This window comes from Typopeltis vanoorti, chromosome 4 (assembly GCF_054136105.1).
Source record: "Typopeltis vanoorti isolate ZY-2024b chromosome 4, IOZ_Tvanoo_1.0, whole genome shotgun sequence".
Taxonomy (NCBI): Eukaryota; Metazoa; Arthropoda; class Arachnida; order Uropygi; family Thelyphonidae; genus Typopeltis; species Typopeltis vanoorti.
Window position 1 is genome coordinate 57,715,502 of NC_143552.1, and position 23,330 is coordinate 57,738,831.

At 37.0% G+C, this 23,330-nt stretch overlaps 1 protein-coding gene across 9 annotated transcripts in view; it reads right to left on the bottom strand.

The window, feature by feature from the left end:
- LOC150107333 (L-aminoadipate-semialdehyde dehydrogenase-phosphopantetheinyl transferase) overlaps positions 1 to 23,330 on the bottom strand; it is a 169,965-nt gene that overhangs the window by 146,199 nt on the left and 436 nt on the right. For all 9 annotated transcript variants that reach the window (XR_016548193.1, XR_016548192.1, XR_016548191.1 and 6 more), the window contains exon 2: positions 12,904 to 13,129. Coding sequence is in view for 5 of the 9 variants with exons in the window: in XM_090391195.1 (XP_090247321.1) it covers positions 12,904 to 13,129 (226 nt within the window). In the remaining 4 variants the exon portion in view is untranslated. The remainder of the gene's footprint in view (positions 1 to 12,903; positions 13,130 to 23,330) is intronic.

The window sequence follows — 23,330 nt, forward strand, 5'->3', positions numbered from 1 at the left end:
GCTTGGTGAGAATATATTGTTGGAGGTAGAGGAAATAAGAGATCTGGGGATGATAGTGGATAAGGATCTAAAATTTAGGGGACACATCACCAAAATTGTGAAGACAACACAAAGGCTTCTGGGAATGATGCGGAGGACACTGACGTGTAGAAGTAGGGAGATTCTTGTTCCGTTGTATAAGGCTTCGATTAGGCCACACATGGACTATTGTGCCCAGATTTGGTCACCAGGGTTTCAGAAGGATGTTGGAAAGGGTCCAAAGGTGACCGACTAAGGTAGTTTCTGACCTGTGGAATGTCGAGTATGAGGAAAGATTGAGAAGATGTAATTTGCAGAGTCTGGTGAGCAGGAGAAAGAGGGGAGATATGATAGAGACCTAACAAGTTGGTAAGGGGTTGTTATAGGATCAATGGTGGAGAAGTTCTACAGAGAATAGTGGGAGATCAGGGGAGAACCAGAGGTCATCCCTAGAAACTGTATAAAGAGGGTGCAAGTAGGGGAGTGAGAGGCGGGTTTTTTTCATGCAGAGTTGTAAATGATTGGAATGCCTTGCCTGAGAGTGTGGTGTCTGCAAGGAGTTTGAGTGTGTTTAAGACATGGTATGATGAGATGTGTGTGTGATAAAAGAACCTCCCAGATGAGTCTTTGACTCCATGAGGTCTTGGGGTAATAATAATATAACAGGTTCACAACAGAAAATGGACAATGGAGAGAATAACTTTTAACATGATCCAGTCACCGACTCTTCTTTGCAAGATAATTATGCTTTTAAATAACACTCTTAAAAAATCTTTTCATCATGTATATTCAAGTATACAATTACACTAAGCTAATTCATGTTGTGAATTATGAAAATATGCTTATGCCAATACTATGTTACAACTGCATACCTACTTAAGGGTTAAAAAGGGTGCTGAGAGAATTACAGTTATCAGTGAAACAAATGAAAATCAAACTTGTTAAATTAATTTTTTTGTTTAATGGTATCTCTAATTTTTCTAAGAATGGTGATGACTTGCACATTATGAAAAATAAAATGTTCTTTGAAAATATGTGACTATTTATTTCAAAATTCATCTGTGGATGCAGGGTAGACTTTAGTTTATAACAGAGAATAAGAAATAACTAGTACCACCTGTTGTCATAGATAGGATTTGCTTCACATTTTGGAAGTAATTAGAAAGAATTAACTTATTAAATTAATTACATAAGATATTCTCTTCTTGTTGAAAAGAAAACTTCTTTATTACAGTTTTCTTTTCATTCATTTCACTCATTGGAAGCCACATGTGATCAAGTAACTTGATAATGAATGAAATAATGTCTAAAAATTTTTTAGAAAAAGTGCAAATTATGCAAAGAATATAAGGCAGTACATTTTTGAATTCATTTAGAACAAATGTGAAAATTCACTTGCCATGTGTCTCTGAAAACACACCCATGGTAAATGGATTTCTGGAGCACTGCACATATACATATATATATGCTGCTTGGAAAGAAGTCAACAGACACCACAGTGTGAGCAACAAACAGCCATAGTGCCCACCTTAATAAATGTAGAATCTCCTTTTGCTGGAGGAGGTTCTCATTGATTGCCATTGTATGCTTGTGGAAAGCAATCCTACGGAGCATACTTTCCACAAGCATACGATGGCGATCGATGAGAATTTTGGAACATTCTTCCTTTATGCATGTAATGAGGTTCTGAATTGTTGTGGAGCAGACGTCCCTTGACCTTACCCAATGCTCCAGTTAATCCCACAGATGATCAACAGGATTGAGATCAGGGCACTGTGGAGGCCAGTTAAGTGTGGTGATGTGTCCACAAACCACAGTTACAGCAGCAGCTTTATGACAATGGTGCATTGTCGTGCTGAAAGAGACAATGGTCAGTTCTGTAAAAATGCCACAGAGTAGGAAGCATTGCATTGTCCAGAATGTTCAGATACCTCTCAGAGTTCAATGTTCGTGGCACATGATGAACACTGGCCTGAGACCAAACCAGGAAAAACAGGACAGTGCCATCACCTCTGAATTTCATAGTTGAGTTATGATAAGAGATATACCTTGATAAGAGACATTCACCAGGCATCTGCCACACCCATCCATCTGCTCGGTAGAGGATAATGTGATTCATTGATATTATTTAGAGATATCAACAAATCACATTATAGAGCAACGTGATTCGTTGCTCCATAACACAGCTTCCACAACTCACCTGTACACACTCTTTGCATCACCACTGAAGAAGACGAAGCTGCATGTTGATTCAGGTAATGTGGGACTTGCATATTGCGGCCCTTCCATGGAAATCCATGTTGTGAACCTCAGTTCTGGGTGTTTTCGTGCAGATTCCTGTACCAGTTGATGCCCAGAACTTTGCATTCAACAAGTCAGCCAACAATCAGTGATTTTTACATATTATCCTTTGTAGCACCCTAGGGTCATGTTCAGTGAGGGTGGTGGGTTGTCATTGCAGCAGCAGTACTTGTAGTTGACTCCCTGAACTTCCATCTCAGCAGTATCACTGATTGTTGATCTGGGATGGCCCAATTTATCAACAATTTGCTGAAGAGATAGGGCTATAACATGGCATCCTATTACAATGCCTCTTTCAAACTCCATCAGTTCCCTTCTCACAGCCATTTTACGCAGACACAATGGACCCTCCCCTACATTCATCCAATTTATACTGTCTACAAACATGACTCGTTACATGGCATAATGCACCTTGCTCATGGGGGAGGAGGGGGTCCATTGACTTCTTTCTAAGCAGTGTGCATATATATATATATATTTTTTTTTTTTATTTTATTTTTTTTTTTTTGTTGTTGTTGGGCCATTTTTTATGAGAGGTTAGCTGGTCAACCTATAGCACTGTATATGGGTAGGGGGATGGGAAAGGAGAAATTTGTTGACATTCAATTTAAAAGCCTGTATATTGTATTCCTTGAGAAATACATCAGTGGGAACTGTTCCATAGTACAGCAATAGCAGGGATGAAGGCGGATGCCTGGAACTTTGCATTCAACAAGTCAGCCAACAATCAGTGGTTTTTACATATTATCCTTTGTAGCACTCCACCCTCATGTTCAGTGAGTGTGGTGGGTTGTCCATTGCAGCAGCACTTGTAGTTGACTCCCTGAACTTCCATCTCAGCAGTATCACTGATTGTTGACCTGGGATGGCCCAATTTGTCAACAATTTGCTGAAGAGATAGGCCTGTAACATGGCATCCTATCACAATGCCTCTTTCAAACTCCATCAGTTCCCTTCTCGCAGCCATTTTACCGAGACAGTTGTCTGGGTAAAATGACTGCGAGATGAATGTGATAGTTCCAAGTCATTACAGTTGTAATGACTTGGGAGTATCACATTCATCCAATTTATACTGTCTACGAACACAATTCGTTACATGGCATAATGCACTTTGCCCATGGGGGGGGTCCATTGACTTCTTTCCAAGCAGTGTGTGTGTGTGTGTATATATATATATATTTTTTTGTTGTTGTTGGGCCCATATATGAGAAGTTAGCTGGTCAACCTATAGTACTGTATATGAGTAGGGGGATGGGAAAGGAGAAACTTGTTGACATTCAATTTAAAAGCCTGTATATTGTATTCCTTGAGAAATACATCAGTGGGAAGACTGTTCCATAGTACAGCAATAGCAGGGATGAAGGAGGAGGAAACAAAACTTGTTCTGTGGGTTTCAAGGTGTATTGTGAAAAGATGTTGGGCAGCAGCTGTACGTGTTCCAATGGGCTTAGTACAGAGTGGGGAATTATTGATGCTGTTTCAGATGAACATGTTCAATGGAAACATTTATAGAATGTACAAATTGCAGAGACTAAACGTCTATATGAAAGTGGGAGGAGGAAGTTGGTAAGAGATGAATCATTTATCAGTCTAATTGCTCTCTTCTGTATTGAGTTAAGCATTTTGAAGGAGCTTTTAGGAGCTCCACTCCAAACGTGAGAACAGTATTCAATAGCTGGGTGGATTTGTGATTTGTATAAGGTTGATTTTCTGTGGGTTGAAATGAGTTGTGTAGGGTAAGGTTTATCAAATGAAAGGGAGGAGTACAATGTGCTGTCATCTGCAAAACTGTTTATTGGGTTGGAGGTCAACTGAAGTAGGTCATTGATATACAGAAGGAAGAGGGTTTGAGAGAATTGAACCTTGTGGGACCCCAGCATTAGTGAGTCTAGACAGAAAGCTGGCAATCCATCTGCAGAAGTCCTAAGACAGTCCAAATGATGGAAGTTTGCTTAGTAAGCCTTTGTGCCAGACCTGGTCAAAGGCTTTAGAGATATCAAGTGCAACTACTTGGGATTAGCCAAATTTTTCCATGGTATTTGTTCAGAGATGGGTGATATATGAGAGTAGGTCACCTGTTGATCGGCATTGACGGAATCCGTACTGGTGGTCGTTTAATAGCTGGGTACCTTCAAGGTAGAGTAGGAGCTGAGAATTGATGGTTTACTCCATCACTTTAGATAGGACTGAGGTGAGCGAGATATGGCAGTAGTTAGATGGCAGCGATTTGTCACCCTTTTTAGGAATGGGTTTATAGGCCAATTTCCATGCTTTGGGATATATACCAGTGGAGTAAGAGATTATGTACAGACGACATAGGATAAGAGTCAGTTCTGCTGTACAGACCTTCAGGACAATTGGAGGAATGCCATCAGGGCCTGGAGCTTTTTTGTGTCTAATTTTGACAACAGGTTAATGATCTCTTTCTGGCAAAAGGATACAGGGCATTGTATGTTGGGCAGTTGGAATGACTAGGGGGCAATTGCCATTGTCAGTTATGCATGCATTGGAGGCAAGTGTGAAGCCAGGAGATTAGCTTTTTCTGTGGGTGATGTTGCAATTGAGCCATCTGGGTATGATAAGGGTGGGAATAGTGTAGGGCAAAAGTTGAGACCAGTTGCTTTGGCAAGAGACCAAAAGGCATGGCCACCGTTAGGACAAGCTGCAAGTTTCCTGCTTTTTGCCCATTCAAATTCTGTTTTGGAACGATTGATAATTTTCTTGCATCTGTTTCAGGCTTCAGTATAGGCACTATACCTATACCTTCAGTATAGGAAAATGGAGTTCTTGATTTGAGCCAGTTGTGGTATGCCTGCTTTTTCATTTGTACAGTCTTGGCACATCTTTTGGAGAACCAGGGTTTTAATAAGGGACAGCAGTTCAGAGAAGTGTGGGGAATGTATGTTTTCATGCCATTGAGGATTACTTTGGTGATACGGTTAGTGCATATGTTGGGATTGGAAGACTGAAAACAATAGTCCAACCATGGAAATGAAACATAGTAGTCTCAAAGGCAGTCCCATTTAGCACTGTCATAATGCCAAACTACTCTTGTGTGGGTGTGACTGTGTAAGCATTGTTGCATGGGGCAGGAGATGAGCACTAAGTTGTGGTCAGAATTATCCAGGGGAGTGATTTGGGTTATCAGGTATTCTGGTCTGCTTGTGAACAATTTGTGTAAGGTCATTAGTGATGGCAAATGCTTCAGCATCTCTGCCTGCAGGATCTGTACAACTGGAACTGTACAGATCTGTACATCTGTACAACATTAAAATCACTTAGGAGGATGATTTCACTCTTAAGACACACACACACACACACACACACACACACACACACACTCTGGCAAAATATTGTGACCATTCTCTAGTTCATAGGCTCCTCTCCTGTTACCAGAACTAACATCATGTGGCATGGTATGAACTACAAGATTTGAACACTGCAGGAGGTATGTGTACCACATCATCAGGATTGCTTCCCATAGATCTGGAAGTGTTCAGGGCAGATAATTTACACCATACCTCTTAATCCACATAATTCCAGAAATATTCTAAGCTATTCAAATTCAACAAATATGGAAATCACATTAACAGCTAGTACTCACTGTTGTGTTCAGTGAACCACAATTGATCGATGCTAGCAACATGCATGGCATAATATCCTGCTGGAATAGATCTGTCATATTGGAAGACAGTCACCATAAAGGGAGAGGTGGGAGTAACTGATCAGCCACAATACAGATTCTTTGTCTAATTAACAGTATGGTCTATGAGTATCAGAGCTCCAAAATATTCCCAGGAAAAATACATACTGTTGCCTCCTATGCATTTCTTGGATCATGCTAACAGAGGTATTTCTGTTACCATTCTGCCTATCTCTCCATCCATCATCTGCACACAGCTGGACATGAGATGCATTCAAAAAGCAACTTCCCCCCCCCCTCAATTTCAAAAATCAGTGATGTCTCTCAGGTGCAAACTGTAGATGTAATCACTGAAGTTATGCTTAAGCATGGATACCTTGACTGGATGCCTGCATCAAAGACCCATGTGGAGGAGGGTATACATTGGATTGTAGTCCATCACTACTCGTTCCCTGATTAAATTCCATGGTTAGCCACTCCACAGTTTTTCATCTATTTCATCTATTGATAAGGAGTGCACCCACCTACTGGTCCAACAATTGCTGTTCTACCTAGTATCCTTTCACTGCAATATTAACTACAACCTGCTGTAAAGAGCTCATAATATTGGTATTTCCTGGATAATGTCATCCTTCAACTAGTGTCCTACAATCATGCTTTTTTCAAAGACCACCAGATCATTTTATCCTTTTACCATAATATGAGTGCCACCTTGTGGGAATGAAATGGCTGTTTGTGAAATAATAGCTGATTATAATCGTTTGAGTAGAGTGTGTATATGGGGGAAAGTGAGAGAGCAAGTATTTGTTTATATAGCTGTTTTTACTTGCAATATGACTGTACTGCTTGATACAAAATAAGATTTTATGCACTGAGTATGTGTGGACTATTTATAAGGGAAAAATTTTTTAAGTAATGCAATTCAGTAACTTATGCCTGAATATAGAGAACTGATTATATTAAGGTCATGAACTCATTCTCCTAACTTCTGTGCATAAAAATTAACGTACTTCCAGTATTTTCATTCTGCAAATTCACAGGCTCCTCTCCTGTTACTAAGGGATGAACTTCATTCCACTTTGCGACACATCATGCAACTTTCAATCACCCAATTCACAATTCCATTGAGGCCTTCCACACTGGAAACTAGTTTTCCTGCCTCAACACTCGCTTGCTCAAGAGAGCAGCAATTTCTTTAAATGTCCTTGTCCTTCACTGTTCAGTTGGAATGCAACCATGCAACCCGTTCTCTTCTGTCATCACAGAAATCCAGATATTCCAATCCTCTTTTTCTATGTGCTCTCGTCATAATCAGTCACTTATCACACTATTCATCTCTGCAACATCATAACGAGATGATACACTCTTCTGCTACATAATCTCTAACATTACTCTCAAATGTCTCTCAGATAATTTGTACCAATGATCACTATCATCTCATACACATTTTGACCTCTCTTCTCTGCCATAATCACATTAATTTTCTCACAGGCAAGTGCTCCTCTAGCATTCTATACTGCAGTCGCCTTGCAGGTCATAAAATTTCCACATATTATGTTATCATTCATTTCTCTTACACTGGCATCCCTCTCTCTTTCCACCCATCTTCCTTTCCTTTGCTATTCAATTCTCTTCCTCTCACTTCCATTCCTGCTCTCTCTCTCTCTCTCTTTCCACCCATCTTCCTTTCCTTTGCTATTCAATTCTCTTCCTCTCACTTCCATTCCTGCTCTCTCTCTCTCTCTAGTCATCACTCTCAATTCAGTCTTCCTTCCATTCATGTCTTCCACTTCCTTCCTCATCACTTCCATTTCACTTTCTCTCTCACAAAGCATTCTATTCTCACCCAACATTCACACACAAATAAAAGCAACTGTCATAGCTTCATTCTCTTTTGCACTTCCAACATTAATCAATAAATATATACTTCTTCCACATTTTGCTCATCTATAAACATCTTTTGCATTCTAATGTTCTTGCATGCCAGTATTTTCATATCTTGCTACTGGTACTCACTTATTTCGAATACATTATTCTCACTAAAACTGGAAACAATGACACTACATCTAATTCTTCACTGTACACATTAAAGGATAACAAAATGAAATACTTGAACTAAAGTGGTCTGAGCAACAGTAAGCCCAACAGTGAGCACTGGTGGTAATCAATGCAACAATAAAGAACATCACAAAACAACTATAAAACTGTCAAAAAATGTGTACTCAATCACAATTATCTTAAAAAAATGAAATTTAAGTTAAGAATTTAATATTTTACTCAGTAGCAATATTGTATAAATTTACTGCATAAATTTAAACAATATTTATGCTGAAGAAACAAAATAAATCTTATTTTCTGCAGCTCAATAGTGAGAATCTTCATCCAATAAATCATGTGTAGTAGTAGTCCATTTTACAACATACCGTATTTTTCGGACTATAAGACGCACCTTTTTACGTAGAGAAAGACTTAGAATTGGGGTGCATCTTATGGTCTGAAGGTAAGTGGTAAGGTGGTACAGGGTAAGTCTCGGATTCCCATGTTTGCGAGCCAAACACGTTTTACAAATACCTGATTTACATACAAAAACTTTACCAATGTCAATAGTAGTTAGTGGGCGAGCGTATGCAGCTTTGAACAGACAAAACGATTATTAAATCTTTTAAAAAATGAGGTATAAGTAACGTGATGGATGGTACCGAAGATGACAGTTTTTGAAGAGAGTGATAACAATAGTTTAAAGTTAAAAGTGACAGTAACGAGATGAGTGATAGTGCCGAGATGAGTGAAGATGAACTGAATGCTGCTGGTACAAATTATAGTAATAATAAATGAAATTTAAGGTTTTGTGAATGTTTTTATATAATAATATTTTTTTTCTAAAAATTGCCTCATAAATTTATGGTGCGTCTTATCATCCGAAAAATACAGTAATTATGCAAAAATTAAATTTACCTTTATGATGTTAAATCAAATAACATACTTCAAAAAAAAAAAAAAAAAAAAAAAAAAAGTTTTTCTGCTTTGTTTAGATTGCCTTTAGGCTGAGGAATTGAGAGATGTCTGAGACTTAATTTACAGGTTTTTTCAGTTTAAACAAAATTCACAAATTAGTGTTATTTGAGCCATGCAAAGTGGTAAAAATGCTGCAATATTAAATATAAAGAGGGAAATGCAGCAAATTTTTCCCTTGTTTAGAAAGTAAATTATACTGACAAGAAATTATATTTTTGTTTTTATCCAAGCATGAACAAGACGACGATGAGATCAAAGAAGCAGTCAATACGTGGTATTGTTCAAAGTCTGCACATAAAATAACTTTGCAACTAGGCTACTTATATAATATTATTATTAACATCTGATCTCTATAGTCAAAACTCCTTCGCTCACACCCTCCTTATACAGTTTCCAGTGATAGCCTCTTGTTCTACTACCTCTTCCATTTTATGAAAAATCTCTTCCATGTCAAACCCCCCACCCCAACTCTTGTTCCTATTCACGAAGCTTTGCAATTCACATTCTCTCAATCTGTCCTCATACTCAACATTCCAAAGACCACTGACCACCTTTGTGAATCTTCTCTGGACACATTCCAACATATCCTCATCACCATGAAAACCCAGAGACCAAATATGTGTACAATACTCCATATGAGGGCTGATCAAAGCCTTATACAATAGCATTGTAACCACTTTATTTCTGCATGTCAGGTATCTCTGCATCATTGCCATTATCTGATGTGACTCTTCACAACTTGTTCAATATGGCCCCTGAATTTCAGGGGCCACATTGCACAGATCTCTCACTTCTCCACTTCAGGATACTGCATCCCATATACGAGGGACGTCCAAAAGTAAGTTCCAATGGGATGTCAGAGAAACAAAATATACTTACAAAAAAAACTTTATTGGAAATTAAAGCACACATCTTTCACTACTTTTCTACATAATTTCCACCATTGTTCATGCACTTATCATAATGGGGCACCAAGAGTTGTATACCTTTATCATAGAAGGTTATCGCCTGTGACACAAACCATGTATTGGCTGCTTCTTTGACCTGGTTATCGTCTTGAAACTGCCGGCCACCAAGGAAAGATTTCAGATGTTTGAATGGGTGAAAGCCGCTTGGTGTGAGGTCAGGACTATATGGGAGATGATGGAATTGTTCCCAGCTGAAGGTGGCGAGAAGTTGTTGTGTTACGCCGTGTGCGTGTGTAGGTGGGCGTTATCACGAATCAAAAACAACACCCCTGGTAAGCATACCACGTCATTTATTCTGGATTGCACTAAACAATTTCTTAAGGGCTTGACAGTACATACTCGCATTAATTGTGGAGCCTTGACCCAAGAAATCTATCAGCAAAATTCCTTGTCTGTCCCAAAACACGGTGCAAATGATTTTCCGAGTGGAAACCGTTGTCTTCTATTTCGTCTTGTTGACTGGTGATGAAGTGTGCCTCCATTCCATGGACTGTTGTTTGGATTCAGGGTTGCATGTCTCATCCCCGGTGACAAGTCGGCTCAGGAAAGCATTGCCATCCTCATGGTAGCGTGACGAAACCCTTAAGAAACTAAATTGTGTGATCCAGAATAAATGACATAGCATGTTTACCAGGGTCATTGTTTTGATTCATGATAATGCCTGCCCACACACAGCCAGCATAACAACAAGTTCTCGACACCTTCGGCTGGGAACAATTAAATTATCCCCCATATAGTCCTGACCTCGCGGCATGCTACTTCCACCTGTTCAAACATCTGAAATCTTTCCTTGGTGGCCAGCAGTTTCAAGATGACGACGACCAGGTCAAAGAAGCAGTCAATACGTGGTTTGCATCACAGGTGGCAACCTTCTACAATGAAAGTATACAACTCTTGGTGCCCAGTTATGATAAGTGTCTGAACAATGGCGGATATTATGTAGAAAAGTAGTGAAAGATGTCTACTTTAATTTCCAATAAAGTTTTTTTTGTAAGTATATTTTTGTTTCTCTGACAGCCCATCAGAACTTACTTTCTGGACATCCCTCGTACAACTTTTTGATATCTATCTGACAGCCAGTTACTGATCCAACTCAGAAGTCTGTTATTCAATCCCATCTGTTTCAATTTATTTAAGAGCTTGTCATGTGACAGTCTATCCCCTGTCCGAGGTATCTGTCACCTTGTTATAGTACATAAGTAAGTTAGTAAAACATGATCTTCCTTTAACAAACCCATACTGATAACCACAGAGAATACTGCTGTTTATCAAACCATTTTTGAATCCAACTTCTCACCAATCTCTCCAGTACCTTCACAACTAAAGATATATACTGTAGATTGGCCAATAAATTTGAAACTACAGCCTTATCACCACCTTTATGCAGTGGAACAATTTTACCCTCTTTCCACTCCCTCGGAACTTGTGCTGTTACAAGACCCATTAAACAGGCATGCTAATGCTACTGCCAATTCCCTGGAACATTCCCTTAAGATGCATGACGATATATGTCATCAAATCCCATACCCATGTTGACATCAAGGTTATTTATTTCCTCAAATATCTCCTGTCCACTCACAGTTAAGCCATCCTCTCCTGTGTCTGATATACTAAGTTGCTCATGATTCCACCCTGATGAGGATGAAACACCCTTATAAATTGATCACTGAATACCTCAACAATGTCTTCTGCAGCAGTTACCATTCTACCATTTTCATTCATTGACATCATCTTACCATGATCATTCTTCCTTCTACTTACCACATATCTAAAAAACTCTAGGGTTTTTCTTGCCTGATTTGTCAATTTCTGCTCATACTCTACTTTTGTTTTCCTTACTAACTGAGTCACTCTCCTAGCTTGTTCTTTATACTCTTCATTTAACTGAAAATTACAATTATTCATCTTTTTTTTTTACTTCCTCCAAAGTACCTTCTTTTACCAGATTTGATGCTTAAGCTCCCATTTCACACCTACATTATTCAGCCTTTTAGCCTTCAGAATACATTCCCATTGATACTGTTATGTATTTCTTTGTCAGTTCCCACGCAGCATTTATTTCTTTACCGTTCAACTCCTTGTTCCATGTTATAGCTCCAAGTTGTCTCATAAGCTTGTCATATAATCATATATTCTTTCTTCACAAAGCCTGCATATGACTAGCCACAATACAGGTGATCACTTTCACCAACTGGAGGAAAATGTAAACCCCCCCCCTCACAATTACATCCTCTGATGAAATGATCAGATCTAGAACTCTTGATCCTCGTGTGCCCTCCTTTACACGTGAGAGATAACTATCTCCTGCTGCCTGAGATAGTTCTCTCTCAAGAACTCCAGAAATTCATTTTCCTAATTCCCAAATGCTCTCTCTTCAATTCCAATCTATAGCACCATAATTAAAATCACCCATAATAATTTCCCTTTCTTTGTTCAGTAATCCAAGTTGTTTATACATTTCTTCATCACCACCCCACATTCCCAGGCCTATAGCAAGATCCAACTAAATATGTCTTCCTCTCAACCTCTACGTTACACCACACTGCCTCATTAACATTGCCACTATTTCCCTCTTTCATATCTACTTTATGTGGACTTAATTCCCCTGCTATCATCAGCAGCACTCCCCCCTCCCTCAACTCTTCTTGTCCTTTCTATCCTCATGAAAAATCCTTCCATTTCTATTCCTGTTACAATATCCTCTTCGTTCAACCATGTATGGAAGCAGATGACTTCACATTGATATTAGAGCCATTTGACCTGAAAAAAGCCTCCATATACAAGTAGTAACCTAGTTGTAAAGTGTTATTTTGCATAAAGGATAAAAACAAGAATATAATTTCTTGTCAAGTGTAATTTACTATCAAGAAGCAAATATATAGCAATACACAATACATGTTCTGTAAGAAATTACAAAACAGTGCATCTTTTCTATTAAAAGAAATATATTTCTCTCACCTTTATATTCTATCTTCATGATATCAACTCCAACCTTTGCATCTTGTTCTGCTGCTAAAACACAGAAGCATCCCTGATGAGAGATATTAAAATCATATCTGGGGAAGCCACTCGGTATATTATTTATTACATATGGTCTTCCTTGTGCTGTACGGCCAAGCTTAACCTCTTGGTATGGAATATTACAGAATTCAGAAACTAATTTTCTTAATAGCAATCTTCCAATCTAAACGTGAGTACCAAAAATATAAAATAAATGATAAATAAATAAAATAATAAATAAATAATAAATTAAATACAAAAATAATCATCAAATATCTGATATGTACTATCAAGGGGTCTACAGGATAATATCAGAGAACTACACAAAAAAATTTAATTTACATTATTACAAACTTCCTATCAGCAAATCCAGAAATCTGGTTTTTAATTTATGCAGTTACTAAAAACTTTTGCTATCATAAAATAAATAATCTCTCTCTACTACACAAAAGTATGGTATATACTCAAAAAGCCACAAAAACAAATATAGCTTAGAGAACAAAGAAGGATGGTGTATGTGGTATCACTTATTGATTATACTACAAGGCTAACTTCTACTCACATAAATAAAAAATAAAACTTATGTGAAAACAAGTAAATAGAAGGGAATATTATCAACCTTAGCAAGCTATTACCTAATATGGTATATGTCTGCCTCATTTAAAAAAAATAATAATAAATAAATAAAACATTAAAAAAATAATATTCTGAATGTCTTCCTCTGATCATAACATTAATTCACTCATCATGATGAGTGATATGTACCCTCAAGGAGTGTACAGGATATGATAGTACTGCATGAAAAACTTACACCATTACTAAATTCTCATCTACAAGTTTCCTCCAAATCAATATGTTACCTGCCAAAACTTCAATATTATCAGATCTTATATTTCTATCTTCTAAGGCACTATTACTGTATCAATCCACCTATATTTTGGTCTTCCTCAAGGTCTTTTTCCTGCCAACCTGGCAAAGAACACCTGTTCTTTCCTCTCTCATTCTGTTTAAGTGACCATAAACAGAATGGGAGAGGAAATGAGCTCTACTAACACATTCCTAGATTACTAACAATATTAAGTTCTTTCCTAATATCTTCGTTTTTAATATGACATTGCCACTGATCCCATCTTTTCACCCTTCTAATCTTTCTCAGGGCTCTCGAATCTGAGGTCTCTAGTCTTTGGTCAGGTGTTTTATTTTAACCCAGCTCTCAGATGCATAAGTTAACATTGATTTAAACACTGTCTTGCATACAGCTAATTTATTGTTTTGACTAATTTCTCTCTTATTCCATATAAATTTTTGCAGATGACTTCCTACCATACCAGCTTTGTTGATTCTGTTGTCTATTTCCATATTTAATTTATCATCTTCACCAAAAAATCGTGCTTGAATAGCTGAAATGTTTTACTTGTTCTATAGGTTCTCCATTCAAAATGCAGTTGATAATTTCAATGTTTCTGCCTATTTTGATTGACTTTGTCTTGTTGACCTTCATGCCAAATCTATTACAAGAGTTATTCAATTTAGCCAGGGAATCTTACAGACTTATAGCAGATTTATTTAGAAGCATGACATTATCTGCATAGAGTAAAGAGCTGAGATTAACATCTTCTTCACTTTTGATATCAGGTCTAATACCACTTTCCCTCATAATGTGATCCATATAGATAATAAATAACAGGGGATAATGTACATCCTTGTCTGACACCAGATTTAAAATAAAACCATCTTCCTGTACTTCCTTCAATTCTAACTGCTGACTTACAACTCAAATAAAGACTAAGTATTGCTTGATATAATGCTCCATTGACAACATACAACTGTAGTGTATTGAATAGCTTCTCTCTTGGCACCTCATCATATGCCTTTGCCTTATCTACAAAACTTAAATACAGATCTTTGTTATATTCCCATGATTTCTTAAGTATTTGTCATAAAGTGAAAATCTGATCCTAACAGCCTCTATTCGGTCTGATTCCAGCTTGTTCTTCACCAGGCTTCCCTTCCACAATCCTTCTCAAGTATACTTGAATAAATCTTACCAGGAACACTCAGTAGGGAAATACCTCTGTAATTCTCACGTTCGGTTTTATTTCCCTTTTTTATATATGGGAACTATGAGAACTCTACTACAATCATCTGGAATTCGTCACTCTGTCCAGGCCTTCTGAACTATGCAGTGCAGCCACTGTAAGACTTTTATACCTTCATTTATGAGCATTTCTGGTCGAATATTATCTACTCCTGCTGCCTTTCCATATTTCAGGCTTTTGATGGCTTTTTCTACTTCAAGTATAGATATATATTCCTGATTGCAAATCTATTACAAGAGTTATATACTGCTGAGCATTTTTTTACTACTGTACTGTCACTGCTGCTTGTTTCATTTAGCAATTTTTCGAAGTAATTACTCCATACATCAAGGATATCTTTTTTCACCAGTTTTCATGTCAATTTTATCATCTCTAATTCCTTTTATAGCACTCTTTCCTCTATTTCTGAGATTTTTCAACAACAGCTTCCAGAATATTTTACCACCTACTTGATATTTATTTTCTATGTTCTTACCAAACTCTTCCCATGACTTTTGTTTAGCTAGTTTTACACAGTGTTTAGCTTTCTAACGTTTGTCTCTGCATTCTCTAAGAGCACAAGCTGACTTATTTGCCAGGAACTTTTGATATGCTTTCTTCTTTTCCTTCACTAATTCTTTTACTTCTTGTGTCCACCATGGAGTTCTGATTTTTTTATCCTTGTAGATAACCTCACCACATGCCTCTCAGGCTGAATCAATCAGGGTTTTCTATAAGGGTTGCCACTGATCTCCAAGGTTTGGTTCCTGTTCTCAAATTCTCATTTTTTCTTCAATAATCTTTGTGTATTTTAGTCTACAGTTAACATCTGAGAGCTGCTCAACTTTTATTCGCTTTAAAACTTTCTTACATGTTTTTCTTTTCAAAATGAAATTTAATTTTATCCTGCTCAAGACTAAATGGTGATCACTTCCAATTTCAAATCCTCTGTACACTCCGGTGTCCTGCACCAAGGAGAAAACATCACTATCGACAATAACATAGTCAATGAGACTTTTCTTATTCCTTGCCTCTTCTCTCCATGTGAATTTGTGCACATTTTTATGTTGGAACATGATGTTAGTAATAAGTAGTCCAGGTCCTGAGCAGAAATCCAATAGGTATTTGCTATTATTATTAACCTGCTCTTTTCTCCAAATTTTCCCAAAATATTTTTATGTCTGATAATCATTTCCTACTCTGCTATTTAGATCTCCAAGGACCAACTTTTCCTTTTTCATTGTGTCAGTTGCTTTCTCTAAAGCCTAAAAAAAATTCCTCCACTTCTACCTTAGTAGAACGTTCTGTGGGACCATACGCACAAATAAGTCTCATTGTCCAATTCCCCATTCTGATAATTGCTTACATCGCTCTACTTCAGTGCTTCCCAAACCTTTGTATGTAAAGGCCCCCCCCTTGGAAAAATTAAAATATTTCACAACCTCCATCGAAAAAAAAAAATCGTATTACAGACATATATTATTATAATGTTTGTTGTATTTATATTCAACACCAAACATAAACAGCAAATATTACAAAAATCAAATGCAAATATTACATCTTACATACACATTTGACATGGCACACTTAGTCTTAAAACATTTTAAATTTGTTTTCATTATTTCACAGACTCCAAGGTGGCCACGGCCAACAGTTTGGGAAGCGCTGCTCTACTTGATACTGCTTGCCATTCAAGAAGATTAGTCTCGTATTTTGTGTTCAATACTATAGCTAAACCTTCTTTTCCCTGATTGCCATTGCCTGAATGTAACATTTTGTATTTATTGCTCAGAAAGATTTTGCCTTTGTTCAATCACTGCTATTATATCGATCTGGTACTTATCCAATTCCTCAGCTAGCTCCATTTCTTTGCCATATGTTGATAGTACTGATCTTGAACTCTGGTGATGCTGAGTTTGAGTGTGTTTTAGGATTTGTTCCAGTAGCTGACTTTTCGCTGTTTGCCCTGGTTCCCTGGCGAAAACACCAGGGGCCTTGTTTAACAGGGCAACACCTCAGCCGGCATGAAATTCTGTCATGTTGAACCATCGTTTTTATATTTTGATTTAAGCCAATAAGAATACAATTTGGCCGGCTAAATCCCAAATTGCCAATCCACCCTCGTTCGTTCAGTATCCAGGTAGATAGCTAACAGGGTGCACCATGAGAATGCGAGGATTGGGATTAGGCCAGAAGCCCTGGTCGGTTCTCCAGATTCCTTTAAATGCGATGTGGAGGTCTCCTCTCAGTTATACAGCTTTGACCCTTAAGCATCCCTTAAACATTAATTTACTAGCCTTGCTAAATTTACATATTAATTAGATGTTAGCTAAATATTATGATGAGCCCTGAACTCAAGAACATTACACACAAATACTAAAAACAATATCATCATCATCATCAAAAGTTATAAACTGAACTTAAAAAGAATAAACAAGCTACTTTTGTTATTGGAAATTTATGGCCAAGCAAGATAAGGTTTACTAATGCTTTATATCTGTTACTTTTTTATATTATTTTATTTATTTCATTTTATTTATTTATTTATTATTTTATTTTAGTTTTTGCAGGATAAAAAGCACAAGTATTCAGGAAGAAATTTAAAAAAATAAAATTTAATATCGTAGTAATATACATAAACAATCACATTGTGGTTACAATCCAGGAGTTTAATTCTCTCATTCATGTTTAAAAAAGACAGTACAGGCAGTCCCCAACTTACATAACAGTTATGTTCCACAAACTTTATATAACTCAAATTTCATGTAAGTCGGATTTAATCCCCCTCACCTGTTAATCACATCCCTGTTGCTTACATGTTTAGAGTACACATATGTGGTAGTGCATTAACATGTTTTAAAGGTTATTTATATTAGTTTTAGTCGCAGAATTCACACAGAAATTGGATTTCAATTTGTGCTCGAGTACAGTATAAATAGCATGAGAAAAGAGAATTTAAAAAAAAAAGTATAATTTGGCCATTTGACCTTTCTTATGAAATTATCAAGAGGTGACTGAAGAGTAGCTTGTTTCTTCTCTTCATAAATCTCTCAATAATAAACTAACTGGACATCTATTTCTCTTTTGACTTTTAAGAACTGAGGCAGGCAAATCCGTGCAAAGTAAGCAATATAGAATATAGTACGAATATAGCATATCTGTGTTGAAAGCAAGATTGAGGAAAGTGCATGCATGCACGCACCAGGTAGGCTGTCTGACTTATGGAAGACAGCCTACCGTTAGATGGCATGTGAATAACATAGAAGGATTAAATAAAATTTTATAATTTTCCATTTATCTAACCTTTTATGATAATACGTCCAAATTTATGTAAGTCTGGGACTGCCTGTATTTTAACAACACCCAAGTACATTTTGAAAAACATGCTGAAAAGCAATGTATTCATTTTTAATTTTTTAAACTTATTGGATTTATGAAGATCAGGAAATATATACACATCATATTTAATGTATGAGTGCATTAGGCACTATTTCTAAATTTTTGCTGGCATGATTAGAGAGTAGGAACATTATCCAAGTGAAGACCTGGTATGAAACTGCCATCACTGTGCTTATTGGAGCTATAAAGTGGCTTGAAATGTTTGAGTTCGAAAGCTGGGTTCCCAGATTATCTAATCCTTATCTCATTATGATACTAATGTACCACAGGTTTACAATCTCTTTATGGGTTGGATTCACATGAAAAAAAGAGAGAGAGAGAGAGAAAGAAACTATCGTTTAAAAAAAAAAAAAAAAAAATTTAATTCAACATCGTGATCTTTACATTGAGGTGGTATGGTCATCCAGTGTGCGTTACCCAGTAACGTGGCACTAATATCCTATACATTTTCTGTAACCTCTTATATGGGTAGGATTGATGGTAGAAACACACACAAACACAAGCTGCACTACTCAAATGGGTGACCATATGTCTAAGTGACCTCTACAAGAAAATCTTATATGGAACCTAGAGTTCAATTATATGTGTTTTGTTGAATTATACAAAATAAGACTAGCCAGACAAGGCTATACATTTGTTTTTCTTTTGAATAACCACATAATTCCTATCTGGATATGCTTTCTATATAATACATATACATTGTATAGCAAAATTATCTTAATATAATACAAGCCTGAGAACACATGAAATTAACTGAAAAAATACTACTAATGGACTGTAGATGTCATTGTGTCTTAAAGGCTATGTAGAGCGAGTGTGTCTACAACAGATTGTGTAGAGTGCAGGTAATGGATTAAGTACACAGTGAGTTGTGGTGCAGAGCCTACCTATAATGATTCTTTGGACTTCATGAAGGTGTTAAGTAATAATAATCTTTTCCATCTATGATGTGCAAGGTAGAAATAAATATAACAGTATATTTAATATGCTGTAAGCCTGGGGTAATGACATTCAAATGTTTAGCTAAGTTGTGCAACTAAAGAAAGAGAGTGATCTTAATAAGGGACTTTATTTATGGGACTATGGGTTTGAAAGAAGGAACTGCAAATGAAAGTAAAGAGAGCAAATTTCTAGAGTCACTTTGCAGCATCACATGTCGATTAAGCGATAACTACCTTAGGCAGCACTTGATGGTTGCAACACAAGGCTTTAGTGTGATTTGGTAAGCGTAGATGTAAATCCAGCAGTTGGTAAGAATTATTATGAGGTTTGTTGATATGTTATGGATTTATAGGTGAAGCAACTGAGGCTATAAGACTAGTGTATTAAGTCTATAACTTGCATGTGTTGTACTGTGCAGTTTTCCTGCTTTGTGGAATGAAAAAAACCTTCTACTTCCATGTGGCTATCAAGCACATCTTCAATCAAAAAGCTCTGATAAAGGAAAGTTTTTTGCATCCAAGATGGAATTAAAATGTATTTTTTTCCAACCAAAGGTCATCATCGATACTGAGCTACAGATATTCCTACCATTAGGTACTAATTTAAGGAGTCTGCCAAGCAAGTGAAAGCTTATTGATGCATATTTCATATGGACCAGCAGAGAATATTTAGTTGTTTTGTGATGATGCAAAATTAGGAAGGGATGGTGATAAATTCCTTTTAGAAGATGAAGACTTTCTACCATGGCATACTAATCTGTAAGGGAAAGCTATTAGCAGTGCATGGGAAATGGTTTTGAATACTGTTTGAAGGAAGCAATCTGATGGTATATAAAAGGTCAGGTAGGAGTTGTATGTAGGCATAGTATCTCATGAAGCAGCAAATGGGAGAGAAAAGGGAAATGTTATGGAGGTTGTATAAGGTGAAAGGGATCAGCAAGCACATGAGCAGTACAAGGCACAGACTAAACATGGCAATATCAGATTGTTAGAAGACATTAGTCCAAGTAAGCTGAAGAAAATACCAGCGTTCTTTATCTATGCTGTGAGTAAAGAAAGAATGACTATGAAAGGATTTAGTTAAAGGAGTGCTGATAGCAGCATGGTGACAGAAGCAGATAAAATAGTTGAGTTTCTGAGTGACCACTTTACAAGAGGTCTATCATCTGAGTGGAGACAAGGCTGTGACAGGAAGTGATGTGAGAACAGACATTACGTGAATTGGATATACTCAGAATGCTGCAGAATCTCAATGCAAATATGGACATGGAATTAGATGGGATATCAGCTTACAAGAATGTGCAAGGGAATTGGTGTTGCCTCTGACTGACTACGCTGTGGTAAAGTCCCAAGGAAGTGGAATAAAAAAATATTTCACATTTGGCATCCGTAGACACCGTATGGTCACTGCCGTACCTCACATGGTTTTAGAATGATGTCTTCTGTTAGAATAAGTGGTAGGGTCACAGATTCCCTTTCCACACAAAGTTTGTAGGAAAATCACAAACATCCATGCCCACAGCGGGATTCGAACCCGCAGCCTCTTGGCTGGAGAGCAGACATGCTAACCACTCGACCAACCAGGCAGGAAAAAGAAGGTGGACAAAATATTTTCATTGTATAAAGGAAGCTCCCAGAGTGAGGTAGCAAATTGTATATCAATAAATATCTCAGGAGTGGTGATAAAGGTATTGGAAAACTTGGTCAAAGAGAAAATTCATGAATGGATAGGATAAGAGCATGATACTCTTTTGGGGTATGACTTTATAATAAAAGATAGGCCATACCTTAGTAATTTACTCACTTTTTATAATAGTGCCAGTTGAGTTGGATAAAGGGAATGGCTGCACATGATACTGTCAGATTTTGAAAAGGTGTCTGACAGGATACCACATAGAACTCTGTTACACAAATCAGAGCAGATAGAAATGGATAAGCAGTTGGTGATGTAGCTGTGAGAGTAGCTCATGGACAGATATGGAGGAGCAAAATCCAAGAGAAAGCAAGTAACCAGATCACTGCTGTTTAATTTCAACATAAATGATATAGAAATGACTAAGGGGAAATGTTCAATTATTTGCTGATGATACAAAACTGGGTACTGTAATATTTTATGCAATGCAGAGAGCATGCAGAATTATTTAAATATGCTGAGAATATGAACAAAAGATAATGGGCCAGTTTAATTTGAAAAAGTGTAAAACCATGTATTTTGGAATGAAAAACTGTACTATATTCATGAAACTGTGCTCTAGGAAACCGATGAAACTAGGATGGCAGCTGATTTGGGGGGATGTTGGTATAGGGATAGGGAATAAGCATATTGCAAAAGTGGCCAAGGTGACTGACAGGATTAGTTTATTAGTGTATCACTAATAAACAGAGATAAGAAATGTTAAAGATACCAAGCTATTTTAAACCTGGTTTTACTCCATTTCCCAAGTAAGCAAACAGACAAGTAAGTCAAGTTTGCACCTGCAAGTCTGGGTGAACCCACACATAGTGCAAGTCTAGGCAACTTGTGGTAAAGGTGGAATAAGCTCTGATCACTATTCTTAATATTTACCCTTAATGCAAAGCACATCTCCTGGAGGAGATGTATGATGCTACCTTTAATACATAGTATCATACATCTCCTCCAGGAGATGTGCTTTGCATTAAGGGTAAATATTAAGAATAGTGATCAGAGCTTATTCCACCTTTACCAGGAGTTGCCTAGATTTGCACTACGTGTGGGGTCACCCAGACTTGCACAACTTGCAGGCACAAACTTGACTTACTTGTCTGTTTGCTTACTTGGGAAATGGAGTAAAACCAAGTTTAAAATAGCTTGGTATCTTTAACATATATTATACCCAAGGTAAAATACTTTCTACAAAGATAAGAAAGTTATCTGACCTCTTTGTAAGACTTTGATATAGCCACAGTCACCTGAGTTTCTTAAAAGTGAGGAAGTCACTTCTACGAAATGATATATATATATCATTTCAGCAATCAATTTATATTTAATCAATATATGCAGATATTCACTGCTGTACGTTACATTCCTTCAAATATATGTGTGTGTGTGTGTGTGTGTGTATGTAGAAAGTATTTTACCTTGGGTATAATAAATGTTAAAGATACCAAGCTATTTTAAACCTGGTTTTACTCCATTTCCCAAGTAAGCAAACAGACAAACAAGTCAAGTTTATGCCTGCAAGAGCTTATTCTACTTTTACCATGAGTAGCCTTGGTCTTGCACTACGTGCAGGATCAGCTAGACTTGCATCACTTGCAGGCGCAAACTTGACTTGTTTGTCTGTTTGCTTACTTGGGAAATGGAGTAAAACCAGGTTTAAAATAGCTTGGTATCTTTAACATATATATATATATATATATATATATATATATATATATATATAATCTGGCACCACCCTAAAATAAAGACTTCTTACTGCTTGACACCTACAAAGAGTTCATGACTCATCCTGGGAAGCCACTTCATTCCATTACTGAACCTCACATACATGCCTCCACTTATTGTATGCACGTATTTATTATTATTTTTTTTTTATTTATTGATTCTCGGACCGACCTGTCCACTTAGCAGTATGAAAAATCTACCTCATCCGTAAGGCATGCAGATTTTCGTTTTTCTCTCCCAAGACAGGGGTATATCGGTTTTTCCCAGTATAGGCCATGGCAGTTATATAAATATACGGTTATAATTTCCTTTAAGTCACCCATATACTTTCATTGGAGATTAACGACCGTTCGACAGGAAAGAGTTCCTAACATATTATCAATTTATTTAAAAATTAAGCATTTTCCAAAATTGCGGATATATATTCCAAGGTTGCGTAAAAGCATACAAAAGGTAAGATATTGTCTGCGATGAAATTTGGTAATTTTGTCAAGTAACTATAGCCAAACATACAGATATTTTGCACCCAACCCTGATTAGTTTCTGATCTCCACAGTTAGT